At 42.4% G+C, this 23,552-nt stretch overlaps 1 protein-coding gene across 6 annotated transcripts in view; it reads right to left on the reverse strand.

The window, feature by feature from the left end:
* Positions 1 to 21,467, reverse strand: part of LOC139422873 (PDZ and LIM domain protein 5-like) — a 119,227-nt gene extending 97,760 nt beyond the window's left edge. For all 6 annotated transcript variants that reach the window (XM_071174308.1, XM_071174305.1, XM_071174307.1 and 3 more), the window contains exons 1-2: positions 21,366 to 21,467; positions 8,888 to 8,993 (exon numbers count right to left, since the gene is read on the reverse strand). In XM_071174308.1, the coding sequence (XP_071030409.1) occupies positions 8,888 to 8,986 (99 nt within the window). In that variant the 5' untranslated portion in view covers positions 8,987 to 8,993; positions 21,366 to 21,467. The remainder of the gene's footprint in view (positions 1 to 8,887; positions 8,994 to 21,365) is intronic.
* Between the last annotated feature and the right edge of the window lie 2,085 nt (positions 21,468 to 23,552).

Consider the following 23,552-nt stretch of genomic DNA (forward strand, 5'->3'; position numbering starts at 1 on the left):
GAACAAGAATGGTGGGAATGCTACCCGATAGTCCTCCTTATATTTGGATCCCTGTGCTATCCATTTTTCTTGTAAACTGAATGGAAGTTTCTCTACAATAGGGTTTACCCCCCGAGATGTGTCCAGATAAGCGAGGCCTGGAAGGTACCCTTCTACTTTAGCACACTCCAGTTCAAGAAGAATGTCACCTAGTTCTCTTAGTTTGTGATTGTCTTTGTTAGTCAGTTTTGGAAAATCATCAATTTTCTTCAACAGTGCATTCTCGATCACTTCGGGTGTACCATAGCACTCTTCTAGTCGTTGCCAGACCATGTTAAGTCCTGCTGTTGCGTTGAAAATATGGACAGATCTAATTCTGTTTGCTTGCTCAGATGACTCTGCCCCTAGCCACTTGGTAATTAGATCTAACTCTTCCCCGGCTGATAAATTGAAGTCTCTGGTCGCATTGAGAAAGGATGCTTTCCATGCCCAATAATTTTCAGGACGATCATCAAACTTCAGGAGTCCGGAACTCACCATCTCACGGCGTAGGAGGTACTTGATGAGGTCTGGTGCCACTTGTGACTCAGGGAAGTTTTGTGTGTGTGACTGGAAGTGGGCTTGTTTTCCATTTCCACCATGCTGCTGTTCATTCCTTTTGAACGGAGAGTCTCTGCTTATGCTCCGTTGTTTGCTACTTTCTAGATTGTGGCATGTAGCTGGGTCAACACTAAGCTCTTGTTTCTCCACTTCGAATGGAAGTTCAGCAAAGTAGGGCCTAGCATGTTGTTGCACATACTCACATGTACGTTGGACTGGACTTAAGGGCTGTGTCCCTGTGTCTAGTTCTTTGCGAAGCTCTCTGCGTTCTGATCCTACAACTTCTTCAAAGGCTGCAGCTTCAGCCAACGCAGCAGCAGCTGCTCTCTCAACTTGGAGAACAGATAAACTTGCCTCGAGGTCAGCTTTTTGCTTCAACAAGCTGGCCTCTATTTCTGCCTTTTGTTTCATCAAGCTGGCCTCTATTTCTGCCTTTTGTTTCATCACAGAAGCTTCCTTCTCAGCATAAGAGACTTGTGCGCGTGCTGCGTCCGCCTTGGCGCGTGCTTTGATGGCTGCAGAACTCGCAGTTGAGGATCTGCTTGACTGTTTTGATGACCTTGATCTTGTAGATTGAGACTTGGTCCCAATGTGCTGAAGAGGCTCTTCCATCTCTCTCTGTTGAACACCTGGCTCTGGTTGTTGCATCGTAGACTGCTGGTCTTCCCTAGGATAAGAGGCTTTGTTGGCTGATGAACGTAGAAACATAACCACCGTGTGCAGTTATTCTTGAGCTTGAGCCCGCTGTGATGATGTTTTTTCACTATTCTGTCCTTGAGTTGCGTTCCCATGCAAAACTAGACAGATAGCTAACAACTAAGTCTTCAATAAAACTCCCAAGGCGTGACTTTTCTTGAATGAATATATTGAAAACGTTTATGTTGTGAAACTGCAAAATACAGAAAAGAATATACTTTAGTATTCAATTCACACCGACAGTAGCTGTACATTATACATTTGAAGTTGCATAAATACAAAGCACGCGCTAAGGTACCATGCATCTGGCATGATGCCAAATCATATAGCTAATTGTTACTCATATGGTAATTAGCTCCTTTCATTACTCTAATAATGTACAACCATTTATGTAGAATAACAAAGCATATTACACTAGGAACAGTAACAAACTACAGTATTGTATATTTTACAATTCGTTTGCATGACGCACGAGCAAAGTAATACAGCTAACGACATACATGAAAAGCATTGCAATTTGTGAGTAAATGCAACCAACATTGACATGTAAGCAACTCTATCAATAACAAGATTATAACCATTAGCTAAATGCTTGAATTGAACTTACAAACAAATATTTTCCAAGGCTGAAGCGTGACAAGAAATAACTACATTGAAAGACCTGCACCGTAGCGTTGTTTGTAGCTGCTTCTATGCGTGCAGAACAAATTCTCTACTTTCTGTTTGCGTAGTCTTTCTAAGTACCAGAAACATCCACTAGGGGGCAAATAACACCATTGCACACAATGAAAATCCAATTGAACCCTTGTAATAAAATAATCTGTTACCTTCTAACAGGATGGCAGCACACACACAGAATATATAAGGGTCTTTCTATAAACGCGGGTACCACTGAGGAGTTCCTACACTGGACAACTTGTTCCTGCTGTTGACAAGTCATTGATAATACTTTTTTTTCATGTCATTCCATTAAGATATAAGGGGGACATAGCTACATATATTCAATAACATTCACGTGTTTAACTCTTTCTTACGGTTGGTGTCTTGACGGATTGGTCAAAAATCTTCTGAGATAAAACATACATTTTATGTCCTTAATGTCATTAATGGACATAGGCTTTATTATTGTGTGTGCCTGTGTCGGCCATATAGGCTACAGAAAAATCGGCATGCATGCACCCAATATATTTAGTCTGGCAATGTCCACATTACTGTCACATATTTTAGAATTTTAAAATAATGTGAATATCAATGTATTCTCAAGGCCAAATATTAGGCTCTATATGTACTATTATATAAATTATACAATTGTATAACATTGAGGTCCTTGAAAATTACAATGAAGTGCTTGAAAAAGTCCCTGAAAGTTATTGAATTTGACTTGCCAATGTCTGTATGAATCCTGCTTAAAGGATGTATAGCCCACCCCTGCTACTCTCCCTTTTTCTTTCACACTGAGCCAGAGTAGTGTCCGTCCGTCCGTCCGTCCGTCCGTCCGTCCGCCTGCCTGCCTGTCTGTCCATCACATCCACCTCCAGAGTAGTGTCTGTCTGTCTGTCTGTCTGTCCGGCACATCCACCTCCAGAGTAGTGCATGTCTGTCCGTCTGTCTGTCTGTCTGTCTGTCTGTCCGTCACATCCACCTCCAGAGTAGTGTCTGTCTGTCTGTCCATCACATCCACCTCCAGAGTCTGTCTGTCTGTCTGTCTGTCACATCCACCTCCAGAGTAGTGTCAGTCTGTCTGTCACATCCACCTCCAGAGTAGTGTCAGTCTGTCTGTCACATCCACCTCCAGAGTAGTGTCAGTCTGTCTGTCACATCCACCTCCAGAGTAGTGTCAGTCTGTCCATCACATCCACCTCCAGGTTTCTCTCTCTATTGCCCTCCCCATCCCTCCCTCTCTTTCTAATGCTGAGAGATTGCAATAACAATCCCTCTCACTAATTCTCTCTCTCTCTCTTCCACTGATAGGAAGATCCATTATCTCCCAGGTGGTGGGTCACTGACCTGAGTGACTGACCATGTCCTTCAACATGTCCCTGGACTTGCCTGGACGATACAGGGCACAGGGTAGGGAGACCTGGTCCAGGGCACTGAGCTACTTCACACAAAGCACTGCCACCACCCGCCGGGCCACTTAAAATGACTAGGGCCAGCTAAGCAGCTAGCTAGTACTCAGTGTGTCATGGACATTCTGTTAGACACGTCACAACGCTGTGTGCCTCCTGCAGGGTAAACTGGCAAGGGTCCACACAGGCCCTTAGAACAGCCCTCAGTAAACGTTTATAAGCCTATAAATACCCCAGGAGAGAAGGAGAGCAGACTCTCTCAGGTCCTGCTTAGGACCCATCAAGGACACCTCTCAGACAGTCGGCCTCTCAGTTGGACAGGCCATCTGCGATTTGGGACCGAGACTGACCGCCCTGCTGCCTTGTAAAGACTTCAGGCAGTTCATAGCATCTAAGTAAAGATAGTCTATATCTAGTGCCCATTAAAAAAGAGTCAGAAAACAATGTCATTCTGAAAAGGAAGAAGCATGACCTACGGTGTGTACTTGTAGTGTAGAGATGCACTACAGTAGAGGTCTTCACAGATCCACCTGTACCCGAAATCTCGAGAACCGATTGTTGTTGGCCAATCATAAGTCATCAAAGCGGCAATAGGCTACAGTCATAGAGCCTCCGTGTGAGGCAAAAGTTAGGAGATATCTAATCAATGGAAGATGAAATTGAAATTACAAGTTAAAGGAGAAGGATAGGCTACAACGACCAAGAGCCAACAGGTAGGCTGCTACTTTATATTCTGAATGGAGTTGCTGTTTGTAACTGTGTAGGTCGAGAGAGCACATGCAGCCTCAATTAGCCTAGCGAGCTAGCTAGCTTAACTAGCATCTCTTGACTTGATGCAGTCAAGACAGGTACCACATAATCATATTGGATGATAAATAACCTCGCTATAGCAGCTATTAGTCTACTATAGTGCAAGTCGGCTTGGTTGGTTGCTGTCTCTCGTCTCTCCCTCCCTCCTACCTTTTCCCGTGTCACTTGTTCACACTCACAGAAGCCGACTCTCCCTCCTCTGGGTACTTCAATACAGAACCTAGGAGGCTCACGGTCTCACCCCTTTCCAAAAACGTACACAGTAATTATGACAACTTCCAGAGGACGTCCTCCAACCTCATTAAGCTCGGGTCCCTGGGTCTGAACCCCGCCCTGTGCAACTGGGTCCTGGACTTCCTGATGGGCTGCCCCCAGGTGGTGAAGGTAGGAAACAACATCTCCACACAGGGGCCCCACAAGGGTGCGTGCTCAGCACCCTCCTGTACTCCCTGTTCACGCATGACTGCGTGGCCACGCACGCCTCCAACTCAATCATCAAGTTTGCAGACGACAAACATAGTAGGCCTTATTACCAACAATAACGAGACAGCCTACAGGCAGGAGGTGAGGGCCCTGGCGGTATGGTGCCAGGAAAATAACCTCTCCCTCAACGTCAACAAAACAAAGGCGCTGATCGTGGACTTCAGGAAACAGCATAGGGAGCACGCCCCTATCCACATCGACAGGACATATTCCACAATAACGTCTGCTAAATATGTGTATGTGACCAATACAATTTGATTTGATTTGAACCTATCCAAGCTCTTCTTAGGGCTAGGCGTCCCGTCAGTGGGACACCTGTCTCCAATTTCCGGTGAAATTGGAGGGCGCGCAATTCAAATAAATAATCGTAAAAATGATGGATATTAAACATCAAAGTACATACAAGTGTCTTATCGGTTAAAAGCTTAAAATGTTGTTAATCTAACTGCATTGTCCAATTTACAATAGGATTTACAGCGAAAGCATGCCATGCGATTGTTTGAGGACGGCACCCCACATCAACATATTTTTCAATCAGCACAGGCTTCATAAAATCACAAATAGCGATTAAATAATCACTTACTTTTTGAAAATCTTCCTCTGATTTGCAATCCACTGTGAAGGCCTCTACATTACAGTACAAATGCGGGAAAAGGGAAAATACATGTGCTTTGCATGTGTTTCTGTATCATTGTGTGTGTGGGTTGGGGCAGAGGCAGGGCAGGGCAGGGTTATGTTGTTGAGTACGCCCTGGGTGGGTATAGAGTAATGTTTTCCCTCCCTGTCCTCATGTTATCTCTTGACATGTGCCGTGGGCATATGGAGAGATCAGACCAGTACAGACTGTTTCCACTGGGCCTATTGAAGCTGACTCCCTTAAAAGGACCCCAGCCAGCTGAACACAGCTACAGGGCGAGTGGCTGTGGATGTGTGTTCATGTGGTTAGAACATGGGTGAAAACAAAGCCTTTTACAGACACAGAGGGATACTGTGGGTATCTCTGTCTGGGCGGCCAGGCCACCACCACCACCACCACCCAGTGATTATAGTCTCTTTAATTCTCTACAATGGCTCTGTTTATCCCCTCTGCATGTATTCCATGAGCAAAAATTCCTCCAGATGTGAACATCCCGAGTGGCACAGTGGTCTAAGGCCCTGCATCTCAGTGCTAGGTGTGTCACTACAGACCCTGGTTCGATCCTGGGCTGTATCACAACCGGCTGTGATCGGGAGCACAATATGGCGCACAATTGGCCCAGCGTCGTCCGAATTAGGGGAGGGTTTGGCCGGGGTAGGCCTTCATTTTAAAATAAGAATCTGTTCTTAACTGACTTGCCTAGTTAAATAAAGGTTAAATGAAACATTCAGTAGAGTACTGTATTTCTCACAAAACAAACGCTTCTCTCACAATGTGCTTCTCAGAGGGAGTAAATCATATGTACTGTATTTCAAAACCTTTATGGACTTGGCATACCCTTTAAGAAGTCTAGAGCAGTATCAGAATTGAGAAATGAATGCCCATTAGACCCAGCCAGACATTCACTACGGGCATATAACTTCATTTTATGTACATTTATGGAATTGTCTGTGAAGTGGATAATCATATTGCTCAGTTCATACTTAGGCAGACTTTGGTTTTCACAAAGCAGCATTCTGAGAGAGTTGGACAATGCCCAAAGTTAGACAAACCCAATGCTGCCAAACCACTAAACTCAAAGCTGACATTTTGGATTTGCAGACACATTCTCAGAGGATTTCTTCCCACCTGATTTATTCCAATGTCTGCTGAAGTAGATATTTAAAGCTCTCAAGCACTGAAAATTCCATAAACAATGTATTTTGTGGCTCAGAAATAATCCCTTTACTAATCTGTGTGTCTTACTGTAATTACAGGGATATTGTGGGGGTTTGTTATTTATCCTACTTAATTCAACTGTCTGAAAACAGAATATTGCATTTCAAAAGTTATGTTCATATTTAGTTGTGGCAGTTACATGTCCAGATATGTCAGCAACATTAAACTTAATGAACCGATACAAGCATGAATACGACCACATTTATCTTCATAGTTCAAATCTTTTGTTTTAGGATTCCTTCCAAGGAAACTCTCCAGAGCAATCTCCAAAACCAACATGGAGCTACAGCCAAAGCAAACTGTCTCAATCATCCACATCGGTAACACGTCTGAGGGGCAGAGTACTGAGCAAATACTAGTTAAAATACTGTACAAGACATCATAATACTGCTGTGCTATTGACAAAGGATAAATGGATAATTGTGGGTCATACACTGCAGAGCTGCATAGTCACTATCAATTCACAATCAGTGTTGGAGAGAATCTCCTCTTTCTCACAGCAACAACACAAACAGCATTATGGAGAGAATCCCAAACAGTGTATAACTACGGTGATGCAGCAGAGCAGCAGTTCACAACCATTCATCACTAGCAGTAGCAGAGTCCTTCTTCACACAGCAGGCCTGGCAGCACTCCTGCTTCTCTCCTATCCCAGCCCAGACCCAGACAAGACCCAGGCCAGAGACCCATGACCCAGACAGATATTAAAGACCTGCAGGAGTTCCTGTCTTGGCCTCCGTAGACAGACAGGTTCATCTAGTGCTCTGGGACTGGGAGGAACGCCCAACTGAGTACGAATCCAGAGCCAGAGACATGTGGACTGGAGACCCAGTGTAAAGAGTCATCAGACTGAAGAGCAAAGCCTACACTTTTCTAGTCTTTGTAGTCTTCAGAGTTTCTGGACATTTCTGGGGATAGTTAATACTGTGATTGTTATTTAGATATGTCAGATAAAATGGCATGAGAAGCACAAAGATAGAGTCAGAGGGAGATTGGCAGAGGCCATGAGCAGTCAAAGGGGACTTTGTGGTAAAAGCTGCCAAAGGTTGTGTGGTTGAAAGCAGCGGTAAGTGTCATACTGAATATATAGCACAGGCCCTTTAATCACCATGGAGACAGATGGCATAGTGAGCACAGGCCCTTTAATCACCATGGAGACAGATGGCATAGTGAGCATGGCCCTTTAATCACCATGGATCCAGATGGCATAATGAGCATGGACCTTTAATCACCATAGAGACAGATGGCATAGTGAGCATGGCACTTTAATCACCATAGATCCAGATGGCATAGTGAGCATGGCCCTTTAATCACCATAGAGACAGATGGCATAGTGAGCATGGCCCTTTAATCACCATGGAGCCAGAAGGCATAGTGAGCATGGCCCTTTAATCACCATGGATCCAGATGGCATAGTGAGCATGGCCCTTTAATCACCATGGATCCAGATGGCATAGTGAGCATGGCCCTTTAATCACCATGGATCCAGATGGCATAGTGAGCATGGCCCTTTAATCACCATGGATCCAGATGGCATAGTGAGCATGGCCCTTTAATCACCATGGAGCCAGAAGGCATAGTGAGCATGGCCTTTAATCACCATGGATCCAGAAGGCATAGTGAGCACGGCCCTTTAATCACCATGGAGCCAGAAGGCATAGTGAGCATGGCCCTTTAATCACCATGGATCCAGATGGCATAGTGAGCATGGCCCTTTAATCACCATAGAGACAGATGGCATAGTGAGCATGGCCCTTTAATCACCATAGAGACAGAAGGCATAGTGAGCATGGCCTTTAATCACCATGGATCCAGAAGGCATAGTGAGCACGGCCCTTTAATCACCATGGATCCAGAAGTCATAGTGAGCATGGCCCTTTAATCACCATGGATCCAGATGGCATAGTGAGCATGGCCCTTTAATCACCATAGAGACAGATGGCATAGTGAGCATGGCCCTTTAATCACCATGGAGCCAGAAGGCATAGTGAGCATGGCCCTTTAATCACCATGGATCCAGATGGCATAGTGAGCATGGCCCTTTAATCACCATGGAGCCAGAAGGCATAGTGAGCATGGCCCTTTAATCACCATGGAGCCAGAAGGCATAGTGAGCATGGCCTTTAATCACCATGGAGACAGATGGCATAGTGAGCATGGCCCTTTAATCACCATGGAGACAGATGAAATAGTGAGCATGAAAGCCATTCCTGTGAGGTGAGTGTCATGGCTGAGAGGAGGCGTGTCTGTGAGTATGAGCGCGTGTGATATGTTATTTGGGGGGGGGGCAGAACATGTGTGTGTGTGTGTGTGTATATGAGAGAGAGAGAAACAGAGAGAACAACAGAAAGAGTGAGAGACAGAAAGGGTGAGACAGAAAGAGAGAGAGACTCACCCGTGAGATAGTGAGGGGCAGACAGAAGTCCTTTCCTCCCTGCAGTCTGAAGCCCCAGGGGGCGGGGCCACCCAGGGAGACGCTGTAGTTGCTGTTCATGATTCTCCTAGAGAAACAAAAACATATTGAGGCAAAACATTAATAAGCTGGACCTTTATAGGTTATAAAGAAGAAGACAAGGCACTCCAACATTCCCATCTACAATATTCTAATATTGAATAAGAAACATAATGCATCAGTAAAAACACACTAGTACCAGCTGTTCTCAGTGGGTCACTGAAGAGTAGGGCTGTGACAATACCTGCAACAATACCAGTGTTTCCATTGAAACATTTAAAACACGAAGAAGACCGAAGCAAAACGAAGCAAAACTCTTTGGTCCTTTACAAACCTGCTGTATGTACATTATTGTGTGCAATAGTTTTGGAAAATAAATAAATGTGACGTTTGTTTCCAACATTAGGGTTGTTTTCCTAAAGATGTTAAATCCGCTTTGTGTTTTGTTTCCTTTCTAACGAGTATAGTGATACTGGTATCATCCCGGCCCTACTGAAAAGGAGAACTACAAAGCCTAAAACATAGTCCACAGCCGCTGAGACGTGATAGTCCAGCGTCCCGTTGTAACGTAGCTACACGGCTCTGAGACCACCGACCACAAGGAAGCACAGCCCTCTGCTCACCTCCCCACAATTCTCAAGCAGCGCGGTTCCGGTACGCGTCCTCTATTCATTTGAATGAGTTGATAGTTTGAGACATCTCTTGAACTGCGCTGAGAATTTGTAAAGTATGAAAGCCAATGGTCCAATATTCTAGAACATTGCTGTGCGTAAGCTTAAGACCAAAGTCTGCCAAGCTCCAAATATCTGCAGTGTCACAAAATCCTACACTTAGCTGATTCCATGGAAGCCCGATGGGCTACATGTTAGGGCTTCTTTTATAACAGTATTGTTATTAGTCTGTTAATTACTTTTTGAAAGATAACACATGGTTACAGTGCCTTCACAAAGTATTCATACCCCTTGGCTTATTCCACATTTTGTTGTGCTACAGTCTGAATTCAAAATTGATTAAATTGCCTGTAATTAGTGCCATTGAATTTTCCGTCTATCCTTAGCAGTCTCCCAGTCCCTGGCGTGAAAGGGTCCCCACAGCATGCTGCCATCAACATGTTTCACGGTAGGGATGGTGTTAGACAGGTGATGAGCTGTGCCTGGTTTACTCCAGACATAGAGCTTTGCATTCAGGCCAAAGAGTTACATTTGATGTCTCATCAGACCACAGACTTTTGCCTTATGCTCTCAGTCTTTCACGTGCCATTTTGCAAACTCCAGGCGTACTGTCATGTGCCTTTTTCCTCAGCAGTGGCTTCAGTCTGGCCACTCTCCCATAAAACCAAGATTGGTGAAGTGCTGTAGATACTGTTGTCCTTCTAGCAGGTTCCCCCAACTCAGCCAAGGAACTCTGCAGTTCTGTCAGAGTGGCCATTGGGCTCATGGGCACCCCCCTGACCATAAATTGGCCACAGATGGACTCCAATCAAGTTGTAGTGACATCTCAAGGATGGTCAAAGGAAAGTGGATGCACCTGAGCTCAGTTTGGAGTGTCATATCTAAGGGGTGTGAATACTTACAGTACCAGTCAAAAGTTTGGACACACCTACTCATTCAAGGGTTTTTCTTCATTTTTCCTATTTTCTACATTGTAGAATAATAGTGAATACATCAAAACTGTGAAATAACACATATGAATCATGTAGTATCCAAAAAAGTGTTAAACAAATTCTTCAAAGTAGCCACCCTTTGCCTTGATGACAGCTTCATGATGTAGTCACCTGGAATGCATTTTAAATAATAGTTGTGCCTTGTTAAAAGTTAATTTGTGGGATATTCTTTCCTTCTTAATGTGTTTGAGCCAATCAGTTGTGTTGTGACAAGGTAGGGGTTGTATACAGAAGATAGCCCTATTTGATAAAAGACCAAGTCCATATTACAGCAAGAACAGCTCAAATAAGCAAAGAGAAACAACAGTCCATCATTACTTTAAGACTTGAAGGTCAGTCAATACGGAAAATGTCAAGAATTCTGAAAGTTTCTTCAAGTGCAGCCACGAAAACCATCATGTGCTATGATGAAACTGGCTCTCATGAGGACCGCCACAGGAATGGAAGACCCAGTGGTACCTCTGCTGCAGAGGATAAGTTAAGTAGCGTCACCAGCTTCAGAAATTGCAGCCCAAATAAATGTTTCACAGAGTTCAAAAAACAGACACATCTCAACATCAACTGTTCAAAGGTGACTGTGTGAATCAGGCCTTCATGGTCGAATGGCTGCAAAGAAACCACTACTAAAGGACACCAAAAAGGAGAAGAGACTTGCTTGGGCCAAGAAACACGAGCAATGGACATTAGACCGGTGGAAATCTGTCCTTTGGTTTGAGTCCAATTTGAGACTTTTGGTTCCAACCTCCGTGTCTTTGTGAGACGCAGAGTAGGTGAACGGATGAACTCTGCATGTGTGGTTCCTACCGTGAAGCATGGAGGAGGTGGTGTGATGGTGTGGGGGTGCTTTGCTGGTGAGACTGTTTGTGATTTATTTAGAATTCAATGCACACTTAACCAGCATGGCTACCACAACATTCTGCAGTTATATGCCATTCCTTCTGGTTTGTGCTTAGTTGGACTATCATTTGTTTTTCAAGAGGACAATGACCCAACACACCTCCAGGTTGTGTAAGGGCTATTTGACCAAGAAGGAGAATGATGGAGTGCTGCATCAGATGACCTGGCCTCCACAATCACCCGACCTCAACCCAATTGAGATGGTTTGGGATGAGTTGGTCCGCAGAGTGAAGGAAAAGCAGCCAATAAGTGCTCAGCATATGTGGTAACTCCTTCAAGGTCTGCTATTCATGAGATGTGCTTAGGATTCATAAGCCTAAACGATTCAAAATCAATCTATTTCTGGTGCTCCTTACATTCCATTTGGTGCCTAACGTTTTTAAAGTTGGGAGCAGTGTGTATGTGTTTGTGGGAGAGAGAGTGATGAGTGTGAGGGAGAGAGGGTCTGTGTGTTAACTGATAAGTAAAGAATGTTTCATGCAGTTTTCCCCTGACTGCCACAATGACTTGCAGATCATTATGCATGTACAGTATATTCCTTCCTCCCATTCCTTCAGCCAAATCAGAAGTTGGTCTTTTCAAATATGAGCAAAGCCAGACAAAATTAAAAGGGCCTATTTATATAATGAATATGAATTTGGATTGCAGAAATGATGAAATATTAAAGTATTACAAAAGTTATACTTAGATCCAAACTGGTTCTCTAGTAGATAAGTAAGCATGTCTCACCCCATGTTCAAGAATGGCCTGCTTCCCTTTATTCAGATTACAACCTCTCACTTTCAGTTATTCGAAAATGAAATATTCAAAAAAATATAGCTATTTTTTAAAACAAGCAATTTCAGTTTAATCCACCAGAAAAGACAGAACAAATAATACAACAAATATTGTGGTTAAACTCAAATATATACTAATATATATTTTTTGGTTTAAAAAATGTTTCAAAAAGGTATAATCTTTGGAAATTATATCATAAAACACCAAGACAGTTGTAAAGAGGGCACGACAACACCTTTGCCCCCTCAGGAGACCCAACACACCTCCAGGCTGTGTAAGGGCTATTTGACCAAGAAGGAGAGTGATGGAGTGAGATGGTTTGGGAAGAGTTGGACCACAGGGTGAAGGAAAAGCAGTCAACAAACTCTTTCTAGACTGTTGGAAAAGCATTCCAAGTTAAGCTGGTTGAGAGAATGCCAATAGTGTGCAAAGCTGTCATCAAGGCAAAGGGTCGCTACTTTGAAGAATCTAAAAGATAAAATATATTTTGATTTGTTTAACACTTTTTCGGATACTACATGACTCCATGTTTTATTTCATAGTTTTTATGTCTTCAATATTATTACACAAAAAATAGTAAATAGTAAAAATAAAGAAAAACCATTTTGACTGGTAGTGTATAAATTTACAAAACATTATATGTGGGATTGGAAATGATGCAGACAATTACATTTATGGAAGCTACAATCGATCTGCACTATTAAAGCTGATCTACCCCCTAAATAAAGTAAACAATTAAATGAAAAGAAGAATATGAGCAAGGTAACCATTCTATGCAGCATTCTATCATACAGCGAACAGTGTGAAGTCAATATGTGTTGTATTGAGTAGAAGTGTGAATATCAGGGATAGGTTTTTGGTGTAGCACATGCGCATAACATTTAGAAAACGGGAACAAGCATTGCTGAAACGGGGTGAACAGGACACTATGCCACTCTGAATTTGTCCCCCATGGTACCGCAATACTACTGGTATTGTGACAACACTATCCAAAACTGTTCTTGTATAAAGTGTTTCAGCACAGAGTCATGCCAGCATTACACCTCACTGACACAACAGGCTACCACACACTTAGGAAGTGACTAGAGGTCGACCAATTAATCTTTATTTAATCTTTATTTAACTAGGCAAGTCAGTTAAGAACACATTATTTTCAATGACGGCCTAGGAACGAGGCAGAACGACAGATTTTTACCTTGTCAGCTCGGGGGACCCAATCTTGCAACATTACAGTTAACTAGTCCAACGCTCTAACCACCTGCCTCACGAGGAGCCTGCCTGTTACACGAATGCAGTAAGCCAAGGTAAGTTGCAAACTAGCATTAAACTTATCTTATAAAAAACAATCAATCAACGACGGTCGTTGCTCCAATGTGTACTTAACCATAAACATCAATGCCTTTCTTAAAATCAATACACAAGTATATATTTTTAAACCTGCATATTTAGCTAAAAGAAATCCAGGTTAGCAGGCAATATTAACCAGGTGAAATTGTGTCACTTCTCTTGCGTTCATTGCACGCAGAGTCAGGGTATATGCAACAGTTTGGGCCGCCTGGCTCTTTGCGAACTAATTTGCCAGAATTTTACGTAATTATGACATAACATTGAAGGTTGTGCAATGTAAAAGGAATATTTAGACTCATGGATGCTACCCGTTAGATAAAATACGGAACGGAATAAACGTTTTGTTTTTGAGGTGATAGTTTCCGGATTTGACCTAAGGCTCGTATTTCTGTGTGTTTATTATAGTTAAGTCTATGATTTGATATTTGATAGAGCAGTCTGACTGAGGGGTGGTAGGCAGCAGCAGGCTCGTAATAGTCAAAGGTATATGGTTTACAGATAAAAAGTCGACACGTTATAATTCATGTAATAACTTGCGGCTGAACTTGAAAGGGGATCCTTTGTTATTTTACCGTTCATGTCTTCCATAGAGAATGTCTTGATCTACTTCAAATAAGGTCTGTGTTTCGTGCTTAAACCGCCTCGGCGTTTTGATACCCATGTAAATCTCACTAGGATAAGGTAACGTTTGTCAAAATAGTTTCATAAATCCACTCTACAAAAAAAATTCTTTGTTTATATTTAGCCAATATTGATCAGAGTTACCTTGTCCTATGGATATCTACACAGTTATACAATTGGCAAGGTGGTGTAAGCCTACATGAAACACAGACCTTATTTTAAGTGAATCTAAAAATATCCAATGGAATAAATGAATGAAGGAACCGCTTTTCAGATTTTGCTAGAAGGTGTCATTGGAATTATGACTTGCACTTTGGTAGTCAATTCTTACCATGTCCATTATTAAAATAGGTTTTCCTGCATATAGAAATTACAGTTTTTGTTTTCAACATTCATCACAGGCAACTTAAACTCTATTTTTATTCAAACAGTTGAGAGTATTTGTCTCCTAAGCGGACTCTCCAGTATCATTGTCACTTCAGAGCTGTGTGTGTGTTTTACAGAGAAAAGCAGAGCACCAGTGTGGGACTATTACATGGCACCAGGGAAAGCAAGGTGTCTTATTTGTGATAAATATGTAAGCATGGGGTCAGCAACGGCTAAATAAAAAAATACCACCAACCTGTGGAATCACCTTAAGAACACCCATCCAAAAGCCCATAATATGTATTATATTAAGTTAAAATAAAAGTGTTCATTGTTCATTCAGTATTGTTGCAATTGTCATTCATACAAAAATGTGTATATATACAGTGGGGCAAAAAAGTATTTAGTCAGCCACCAATTGTGCAAGTTCTCCCACTTAAAAAGATGAGAGGCCTGTAATTTTCATCATAGGTACACTTCAACTATGACAGACAAAATTAGAAATAAAATCCAGAAAATCACATTGTAGGATTTTTAATGAATTTATTTGCATATTATGGTGGAAAATAAGTATTTGGTCAATAACAAAAGTTTCTCAATACTTTGTTATATACCCTTTGTTGGCAATGACAGAGGTCAAACGTTTTCTGTAAGTCTTTATCAGATCATCAAAAACGTCAAGGAGACCTGTTCAGTTGTTGTGAAGAAGGCTTCAGGGCGCCCAAGAAAGTCCAGCAAGCGCCAGGACCGTCTCCCAGTTGATTCAGCTGTGGGATCGGGGCACTACCAGAACAAAGCTTGCTCGGGAACGGCAGCAGACAGGTGTGAGTGCATCTGCACGCACAATGAGGCGAAGACTTGGACTGGAGTCAAGAAGGAGAGCAAAGAAGCCACTTCTCTCCAGGAAAAACATCAGGGACAGACTGATATTCTGCAAAAGGTACAGGGATTGGACTGCTGAGGACTGGGGTAAAGTCATTTTCTCTGATGAATTCCCTTTCTGATTGTTTGGGGCATCCGGAAAAAAGCTTGCCCGGAGAAGACAAGGTGAACGCTACCATCAGTCCTGTGTCATGCCAACAGTAAAGCATCCTGAGACCACTCGTGTGTGGGGTTGCTTCTCAGCCAAGGGAGTGGGCTCACTCACAATTTTGCCTAAGAACACAGCCATGAATAAAGAATGGCACCAACACATCCTCTGAGAGCAACTTCTCCCAACCATCCAGGAACAGTTTGGTGACGAACAATGCCTTTTCCAGCATGATGGAGCACCTTGCCATAAGGCAAAAGTGATAACTAAGTGGCTCGGGGAAGAAAACATTGATATTTTGGGTCCATGGCCAGGAAACTCCCCAGACCTTAATCCCATTGAGAGGCAGGTGGACAAACAAAAACCCACAAATTCTGACAAACTCCAAGCATTGATTATGCAAGAATGGGCTGCCATCAGTAAGGATGTGGCCTAGAAGTTAATTGACAGTATGCCAGGGCGGATTGCAGAGGTCTTGAAAAAGAAGGGTCAACACTGCAAATACTGACTCTGCATCAACTTCATGTAATTGTCAATAAAAGCTTTTCACAGTTATGAAATGCTTGTAATTATACTTCAGTATTCCATAGTATTTCATCTGACAAAAATATCTATAAAGACACTGAAGCAGCAAACTTTGTGGAAATTAATATTTGTGTAATTCTCAAAACTTTTGGCCACGACTGTACAATGATTACCAACTATATCCATCAACTAGTGAATCCCCAGTGTGAATGCTGACATGTCTTCAGACTTATCTGTCTATAGGGTTTAGAACTGTAGCTGGTGATTGGGCTGATGCCACTGTGCTTGGTGAGGACCGAGACAGAGGCACACCCTAGAAGACCAGAGACGTGTTGGAACCTTGTGAGGAGAGAGTAGCAGAGCCAGGCAGAGCCAGAGACACACCCTAGAAGACCAGGGACGTGTTGGAACCTTGTGAGGAGAGAGTAGCAGGGCCAGGCAGAGCCAGAGACACACCCTAGAAGACCAGGGACGTGCTGGAACCTTGTGAGGAGAGAGTAGCAGAGCCAGGCAGAGCCAGAGACACACCCTAGAAGACCAGGGACGTGTTGGAACCTTGTGAGGAGAGAGTAGCAGGGCCAGGCAGAGCCAGAGACACACCCTAGAAGACCAGGGACGCGTTGGAACCTTGTGAGGAGACAGTAGCAGGGCCAGGCAGAGCCAGAGACACACCCTAGAAGACCAGGGACGCGTTGGAAACTTGTGAGGAGAGAGTAGCAGAGCCAGGCAGAGCCAGAGACACACCCTAGAATAGCAGGAACGCGTTGGAACCTTGTGAGGAGAGAGTAGCAGAGCCAGAGACACACCCTGGAATAGCAGGGACGTGTTGGAACCTTGTGAGGAGAGAGTAGCAGAGCCAGGCAGAGCCAGAGACACACCCTGGAATAGCAAGGATGCGTTGGAACCTTGTGAGGAGAGAGTAGCAGAGCCAGGCAGAGCCAGAGACACACCCTAGAAGACCAGGGACGTGTTGGAAGCTTGTGAGGAGAGAGTAGCAGAGCCAGGCAGAGCCAGAGACACACCCTAGAAGACCAGGGACGTGTTGGAACCTTGTGAGGAGAGAGTAGCAGAGCCAGGCAGAGCCAGAGACACACCCTAGAAGACCAGGGACGTGTTGGAACCTTGTGAGGAGAGAGTAGCAGGGCCAGGCAGAGACAGAGACACACCCTAGAAGACCAGGGACGTGTTGGAACCTTGTGAGGAGAGAGTAGCAGGGCCAGGCAGAGCCAGAGACACACCCTGGAATAGCAGGGATGCGTTCGAACTAAACCCAACGCCAATGCCAATCACTGGACGCCCGAGGGCTTGACTGACACATTTCTCAACCACCTGGCAAGAATGTGCCATACTGTAGGGCAGGGATGGGCTACTTTAATAATAAAAAAGATCTTAACTCATCATGAGGGACCGCAGTGTTACAGCTAATTTCCTGCAATTCTACACATTTTGCTATAGGGTGGAGAGAAATGTTTGCAGCTTTTAAGTGACCAACAAAATCAATGGTGTCGGGGATTCAACCATGATTAGGCCTACTACAGGTTTAGATAGCTGGCCGCTTGACTTATCAAAGTAAGTTAGTCTGTGGCATGTGACCCCTCTTTTGAAGGCCCTTGGATACATTTGACAAAAATTATAATGATATATTTATATATTTTTATTGGCGAGGAGCCCGTTGAGGTCTCAACATACTGTTGCAAGTTAGAATAGTAGCATACACAGGGTGCAATTTTGAAATGTGGTTGTGCATCAGCAGTTTTTCTCATGTTATGTCACTCACTTATAGTCGCTCAATTAGCCCATGTCAGCTAACAATTTTAGATTGGTAAGTTAGTGGCAAACAATAGTTTTTTTTTCCCAATGCCTGATGGGCTTTGGAGGGGGGGGGTCCTACTGACCCCAATGTTGCTTTATCTGAACTGACTATACCAACAGTCACAGACATACAGTATAGCATGCATGGTGCAGTCAAGCCTTTCATGCTCTGTTGAAATTCATTAGTATTTTTACTAGAGGACGTCCAATTCTGATTTTTTTTAACGCCGATACCGATACCGATTATTGGAGGACCAAAAAAGCCTGATACCGCTTAATCGGCCGATTTTTATATATATATATATATATTTGTAATAATGACAATTACAGCAATACTGAATGAACAATGAACACTTTTATTTTAACTTAATATAATACATTAATAAAATCTATTTAGTCTCAAATAAATAATGAAACATGCTCAATTTGGTTTAAATAATGCAAAAACAGTGTTGGAGAAGAAAGTAAAAGTGCAATATGTGCCATGTAAAAAAGCTAACATTTAAGTTCCTTGCTCAGAACATATGAAAGCTGGTGGTTCAATATTCTCAGTTCTTCAATATTACCAGTTAAGAAGTTTTAGGTTGTAGTTATTATAGGAATTATGACACGTCGACTATTTCTCTCTATACCATTTGTATTTGATATACCTTTGACTATTGGATGTTCTTATAGGCACTTTAGTATTGCCAGCCTAATCTCGGGAGTTGATAGGTTTGAAGTCATAAACCGCGCTGTGCCTCAATGTAATCGGCCATAATCGGCGTCCAAAAATGCCGATTACCGATAGTTATGAAAACTTGAAATCGGCCCTAATTAGTAGGACATGATGATTAATCGGTCGACCTCTAATTTTTACATTCCTTTTCCATTGAAATGAGCAGAAATGTTAGTACAGAACAACTAAATCATTGTTAGTTGAGTTGTGACACAGGAGTGAGTGAGATAGCAGAAGTCCAGACTCAAACTGAGTTTTCATGTTCAGGAAGTACTACATAGAGTTTCTGAAGGAGTTAGCCAAAACTCTGACTGGAGAAGAGAGAGCTCAAGTACATCTCTACACACACACCTCTGTAGGGGTAAACATGCTTTCAAATGGTTGGACTAAGGGGGTCATTCTCACAAAACTGACATTTGGCTAACAAATTCTCAAGTGTAATTTTTCCAAAAGTGTCCTCATGGATCACTGAGATTAGGATCTGAAGTTATCTATTTAATTTGACCACAATTTCCATAAAATCCCCAAAAGTTACAATGTAGAATATTTTGTAACATTGCTCTCCTAATTAAAAGGCCTGAATTAAACATAACACATCAAATTAAAATATTTTAGATTAGAAAATTTGAACAAAATGTAATGATTTTTTCCCAATTTGACCTTTTTAGCCTTTCGATAATGAGCCAGCCATGTGGGGAAAGGGGGGTGTTTGAGAATAAAAACCTCATTCTGAAGGCATATAAGCAAATAAATGAACTTAACTTCAACTACCCCTCTAGATGATGCATCATGGGTGAATAAATCTTTATTTCAAGTTTTTACAGGAACTTGAAAAAGTGTTACGTTAATGAAACACGTCCACACACACTGTGTTTGTACATAATAAATATTATAGTTTATAGTTTATATTATAGTTTTGGAATGTGCGTAGATGTTAGCTTTGTTAGCATAGCCGCCTGGGACATCAGTAAACACCATAAAAGATAACAGGCTGATGGTGATGTGGACCACAATGATTCAGCTACTAAAACAGACATTGCCAATACTTTTTTCTGACAGGGCCTCTTATTTCAGTTTAAAAAGGAGAAAACAAATGTTCTGACTGTGTGGTGTATTTCATGAGTAAGGGAGGGGGATAGAGGGAGAGGGTCATACACCTGGAGGACAACAGGACACAAGACCCATTACTCCCCCACCTCAGACACACACACACATGTACACATGGCATGAGGTATTCATATAAGGCACCCTTCTCTCCTCTCCAGTGTGACCCAGGGCTGAGGTGAGCTAAATACATCTAGGGTTCAAGCTAGGGTTCAAGCCCAACAGCACCAACCTAGAGTTCACCAAGAGGATAACATGGCACTAACCATCTGGTAAGCAACATGTTTTCAGAGTATATCCAATCGGATGGATAGTGGATACTAATTATATGGGACTTACTAAGAAAAAAACCCCTGCAAAGATGGGGACAACCTTTAACTTTGACTTCCTTCCTAACCTCTCCAAATCACCTAATCAATAACAGTGGGTCAAGGATCAAATCTTTCACACTGCATATCTGAGTATAGGTAAAGGTCTGCAGGCTCAGATCAGTTTGCACAGCTGATGCATGGATTCTTTTCTAAGCACGCCACACATGAACACGATGAACTGTTATTATAACTACAAACGGTCCTGTGGTCATTTCTATGGCTTCAGGACGTTTTCCTCAGATGTTGAAAAACAAGCCATTATCTGGTCAGAAATGCCGGTCGCCACTGAACAGAAGTACATCAATAGAAAGTCCAAGACAAATGTCAGCTTCACAAGACACAGATTCCCTCTATTATACTGTATACTATCTCCACAGCAGCTTCATGTCTGAGTCCACCATAAGACTGCTTATGACAAAAGGACATACAGGTCGACTGTATGAACACCAATCACCTGATTTAAAAAAAGCTTTAAAAGTTCTCTCTGACCTTCACTGAATAGACATTTGATAAAAGCTCCTGTAATTACAGATATTATTATGTGAACAGAACCCTCACCCAAAATGGACTAGAGACACATGACAACGTTTTAGGAAGGGAGCCTTGGCAATATCCAAGATACACTATGCTCAGTTTAATATTAAACAAAGCATTACTTCATGCCCATGCATGCGTGTCTTACACACCCTATTATGGTACAACGCACAGGGCAGGAAAGACCTTTCACAATTTTCACACAGATCTCAACACGTTCCCTTTCCTTGCCAAGTATAAGGCTACACTGCAATACTAACTCGGCTTAGAACAATACAAAAATAAGTACACAAGTAGTAGCCGACATGAATTCCAATTTCAAATGATCTCTCTCTCTGTAGTAGTTAGTTAATGAGTCACTGGTGGCATACCAACACCATAACACGTTGTATCAACCTGTAAACTGTCTATAAATGACACATGACTTCAAACACACCTTTTTATGACTATATGACAAACTTGGCAACAATAAAGTATCAACCACACATGGCGTGGTGTAGGTGGGTGAGTGTGGTGTTGCTTATTCTTGCCTCGCGCACTTGCTCGTATCTCCTTTAAACTAAAATAAAAGTAGCCTAACAATACCTATCCATTTCATCTCGAATAGTTTTCCTATTCAATTTGTGTCTGTCCCCCTGTGTACCAATTGTACTCACCTTTTTGTGGATGAGGCACAGACGGTTCAGTCGAGGTGTTGCGATGTGAAAGCGTGTGACTGTTCTACCGCTACCACAAATTTCAGACTAAACGGAATCAACTGAAGTTAACGGAACTATGACTTCCGCATCGCCCTATATGTCCTCTGACTGGGGCATGGTAGGCGGGGAATACCGGTTACTTCAGTCAACTCGACAATGTTGCAAAATGTAAAAGTAAAATGTATCAATTTTACTTTCAAGATGGTTACATTTGTACCCACTTGCTAAGAATATTGGTCCAATTTTAAATGAAGAAAAACTTACAGAAGATTCTAGCACAGCCAGTGCCTAGCCTTTATGCTTTACAAATCAAAGTGATACTAAATAAAGGGTGACGTAAAATACCATTGATCAAAGGTCATTGGATCAAAATATCGTACAGAAGTTTAGAGTAAAGTGTATTGTTATCATGTAGCATATTACACATAGCATTTCCAGTTGTATTCATTTCAATCTGGTTTAATTTCAATGTGTCTGGATGAGTCTTGATAAACAGAATGAACAGGCTTTTTCCTCAAGTGGACGAGATTGAAAGGGAACAGGGAAGTGAAAGGGGAGGGAAGAGGGGGGATCAAGAAGACACAATTAAGTCAAGAGGGCTTGAAAAGGGAGAGGAACAATTGGTGGGATTGCAATGTCTCTGTCAGTGATGGATTTCTTTATTGTAATTATGGTGGTTATTTGGCTGGTCTAGATAGGAGTGTGTGTTAAAGTTGACTGCTGGGCCACTGTCCTGTACTATCATTATTCAAATGAGGTTAGACTCAACTGAGCACCTGTCAACTTTAGTAATTTTTATTTTACCTCAAGTCAGTTAAGAACAATTTATTATTTTCATTGACGGTCTAGGAACAGTGGGTTAACTGCCTGTTCAGGGGCAGAACAACAGATTTGTACCTTGTCAGCTCGGGGATTTGAACTTGCAACCTTTCGGTTATTAGTCCAACACTCTAACCACTTGGCTACCCTGCCGCCGCATGCTCAGTTGATTTTTGTTTTGTTTTTGTGCCTATCCACCACATCCAGAGGAAAAAATAACTTTGTTTTTACACCGTTTTCTTTTCTGTTACATGTACATTCTACATAAACAGCACTTTTTTACACAGTAGTTACATAGCAAAATATAGTTTGAAAAATATACACTACATCTGGCAGGTAGGAGCGATGTGCCAGTAACCGATTTCGGTTTCTGGATCGAATCCCAGAGCTGACAAGGTAAAAATCTGCCACTATGCCCCTGAGCAAGGCAGTTAACCCACTGTTCCCCGGGCACCGAAGACGTGGATGTCGATTAAGGCAGCCCTCCGCACCTCTCTGTTTCAGAGGGGTTGGGTTAATGCGGAAGACACAATTCAGTTGAATACATTCTGTTGTACAACTGGCTAGGCATTGCCCTTACCCTTTCCCATCTGGATAGATAGTACTTAAACACATCCAGCACACATGAGTGTTTTCAGTCATAAGTAATATAGATCAAACTTGAATTTGATAGTTAATTGGTGATCATTAGTTTGAGTGCTCATAATGATGATACATTGAGAATTTAGTTGTCTCCAGTTGAAAGTGTCCAAAAGCCAAGGTACAGTAGGTGGCGAGGGTGTACAGAAACACAGCATGAGAGAATCAACTGGTTGATTTACATCAGTGGGTGCTGATGTCATTCTTTCCTTTGCAGGCCTTTGGCTTACAGGGGAGCGAGAGGCTCATGCCAGCAGATAGCTAGAGGTTTATTTGAACCACAATGGAAATAGTAGCATCTGTGAAGGTCTTGTCTGATGAAGTAAAAATAGACCAGGATTGATGTTTAAAGCAGGACTGGTCTGTGTTTTGCATGTGAGGTACCCTTGCTCTGTTCAGTACAGCTAAGAATAGTGTTGCATGACAAAATTGTGTTATTTTTGTCAATTGGGCCTCTTCTTTGCAATCATTTTCAGCTGGCAATCAAAGAGTACTCAAGTAACTAAAAATGTTAATTGTCTAATTTTTCCAGTCAGAAATTGACACAGTTCCTAACCAAAATTATGCCTATCACATTGGCCTGTGTACGTTTCCTCTTGCCATTTGTTGAGAAAGTAGTTGAGAGCTGTATTATATGCTCAGATTAGGTGTGCCCTCTAGTGGTTAAATAGAAAACTGTAAAAAATG

This window comes from Oncorhynchus clarkii, chromosome 12, assembly GCF_045791955.1.
Source record: "Oncorhynchus clarkii lewisi isolate Uvic-CL-2024 chromosome 12, UVic_Ocla_1.0, whole genome shotgun sequence".
In the NCBI taxonomy this organism is placed as follows: Eukaryota; Metazoa; Chordata; class Actinopteri; order Salmoniformes; family Salmonidae; genus Oncorhynchus; species Oncorhynchus clarkii.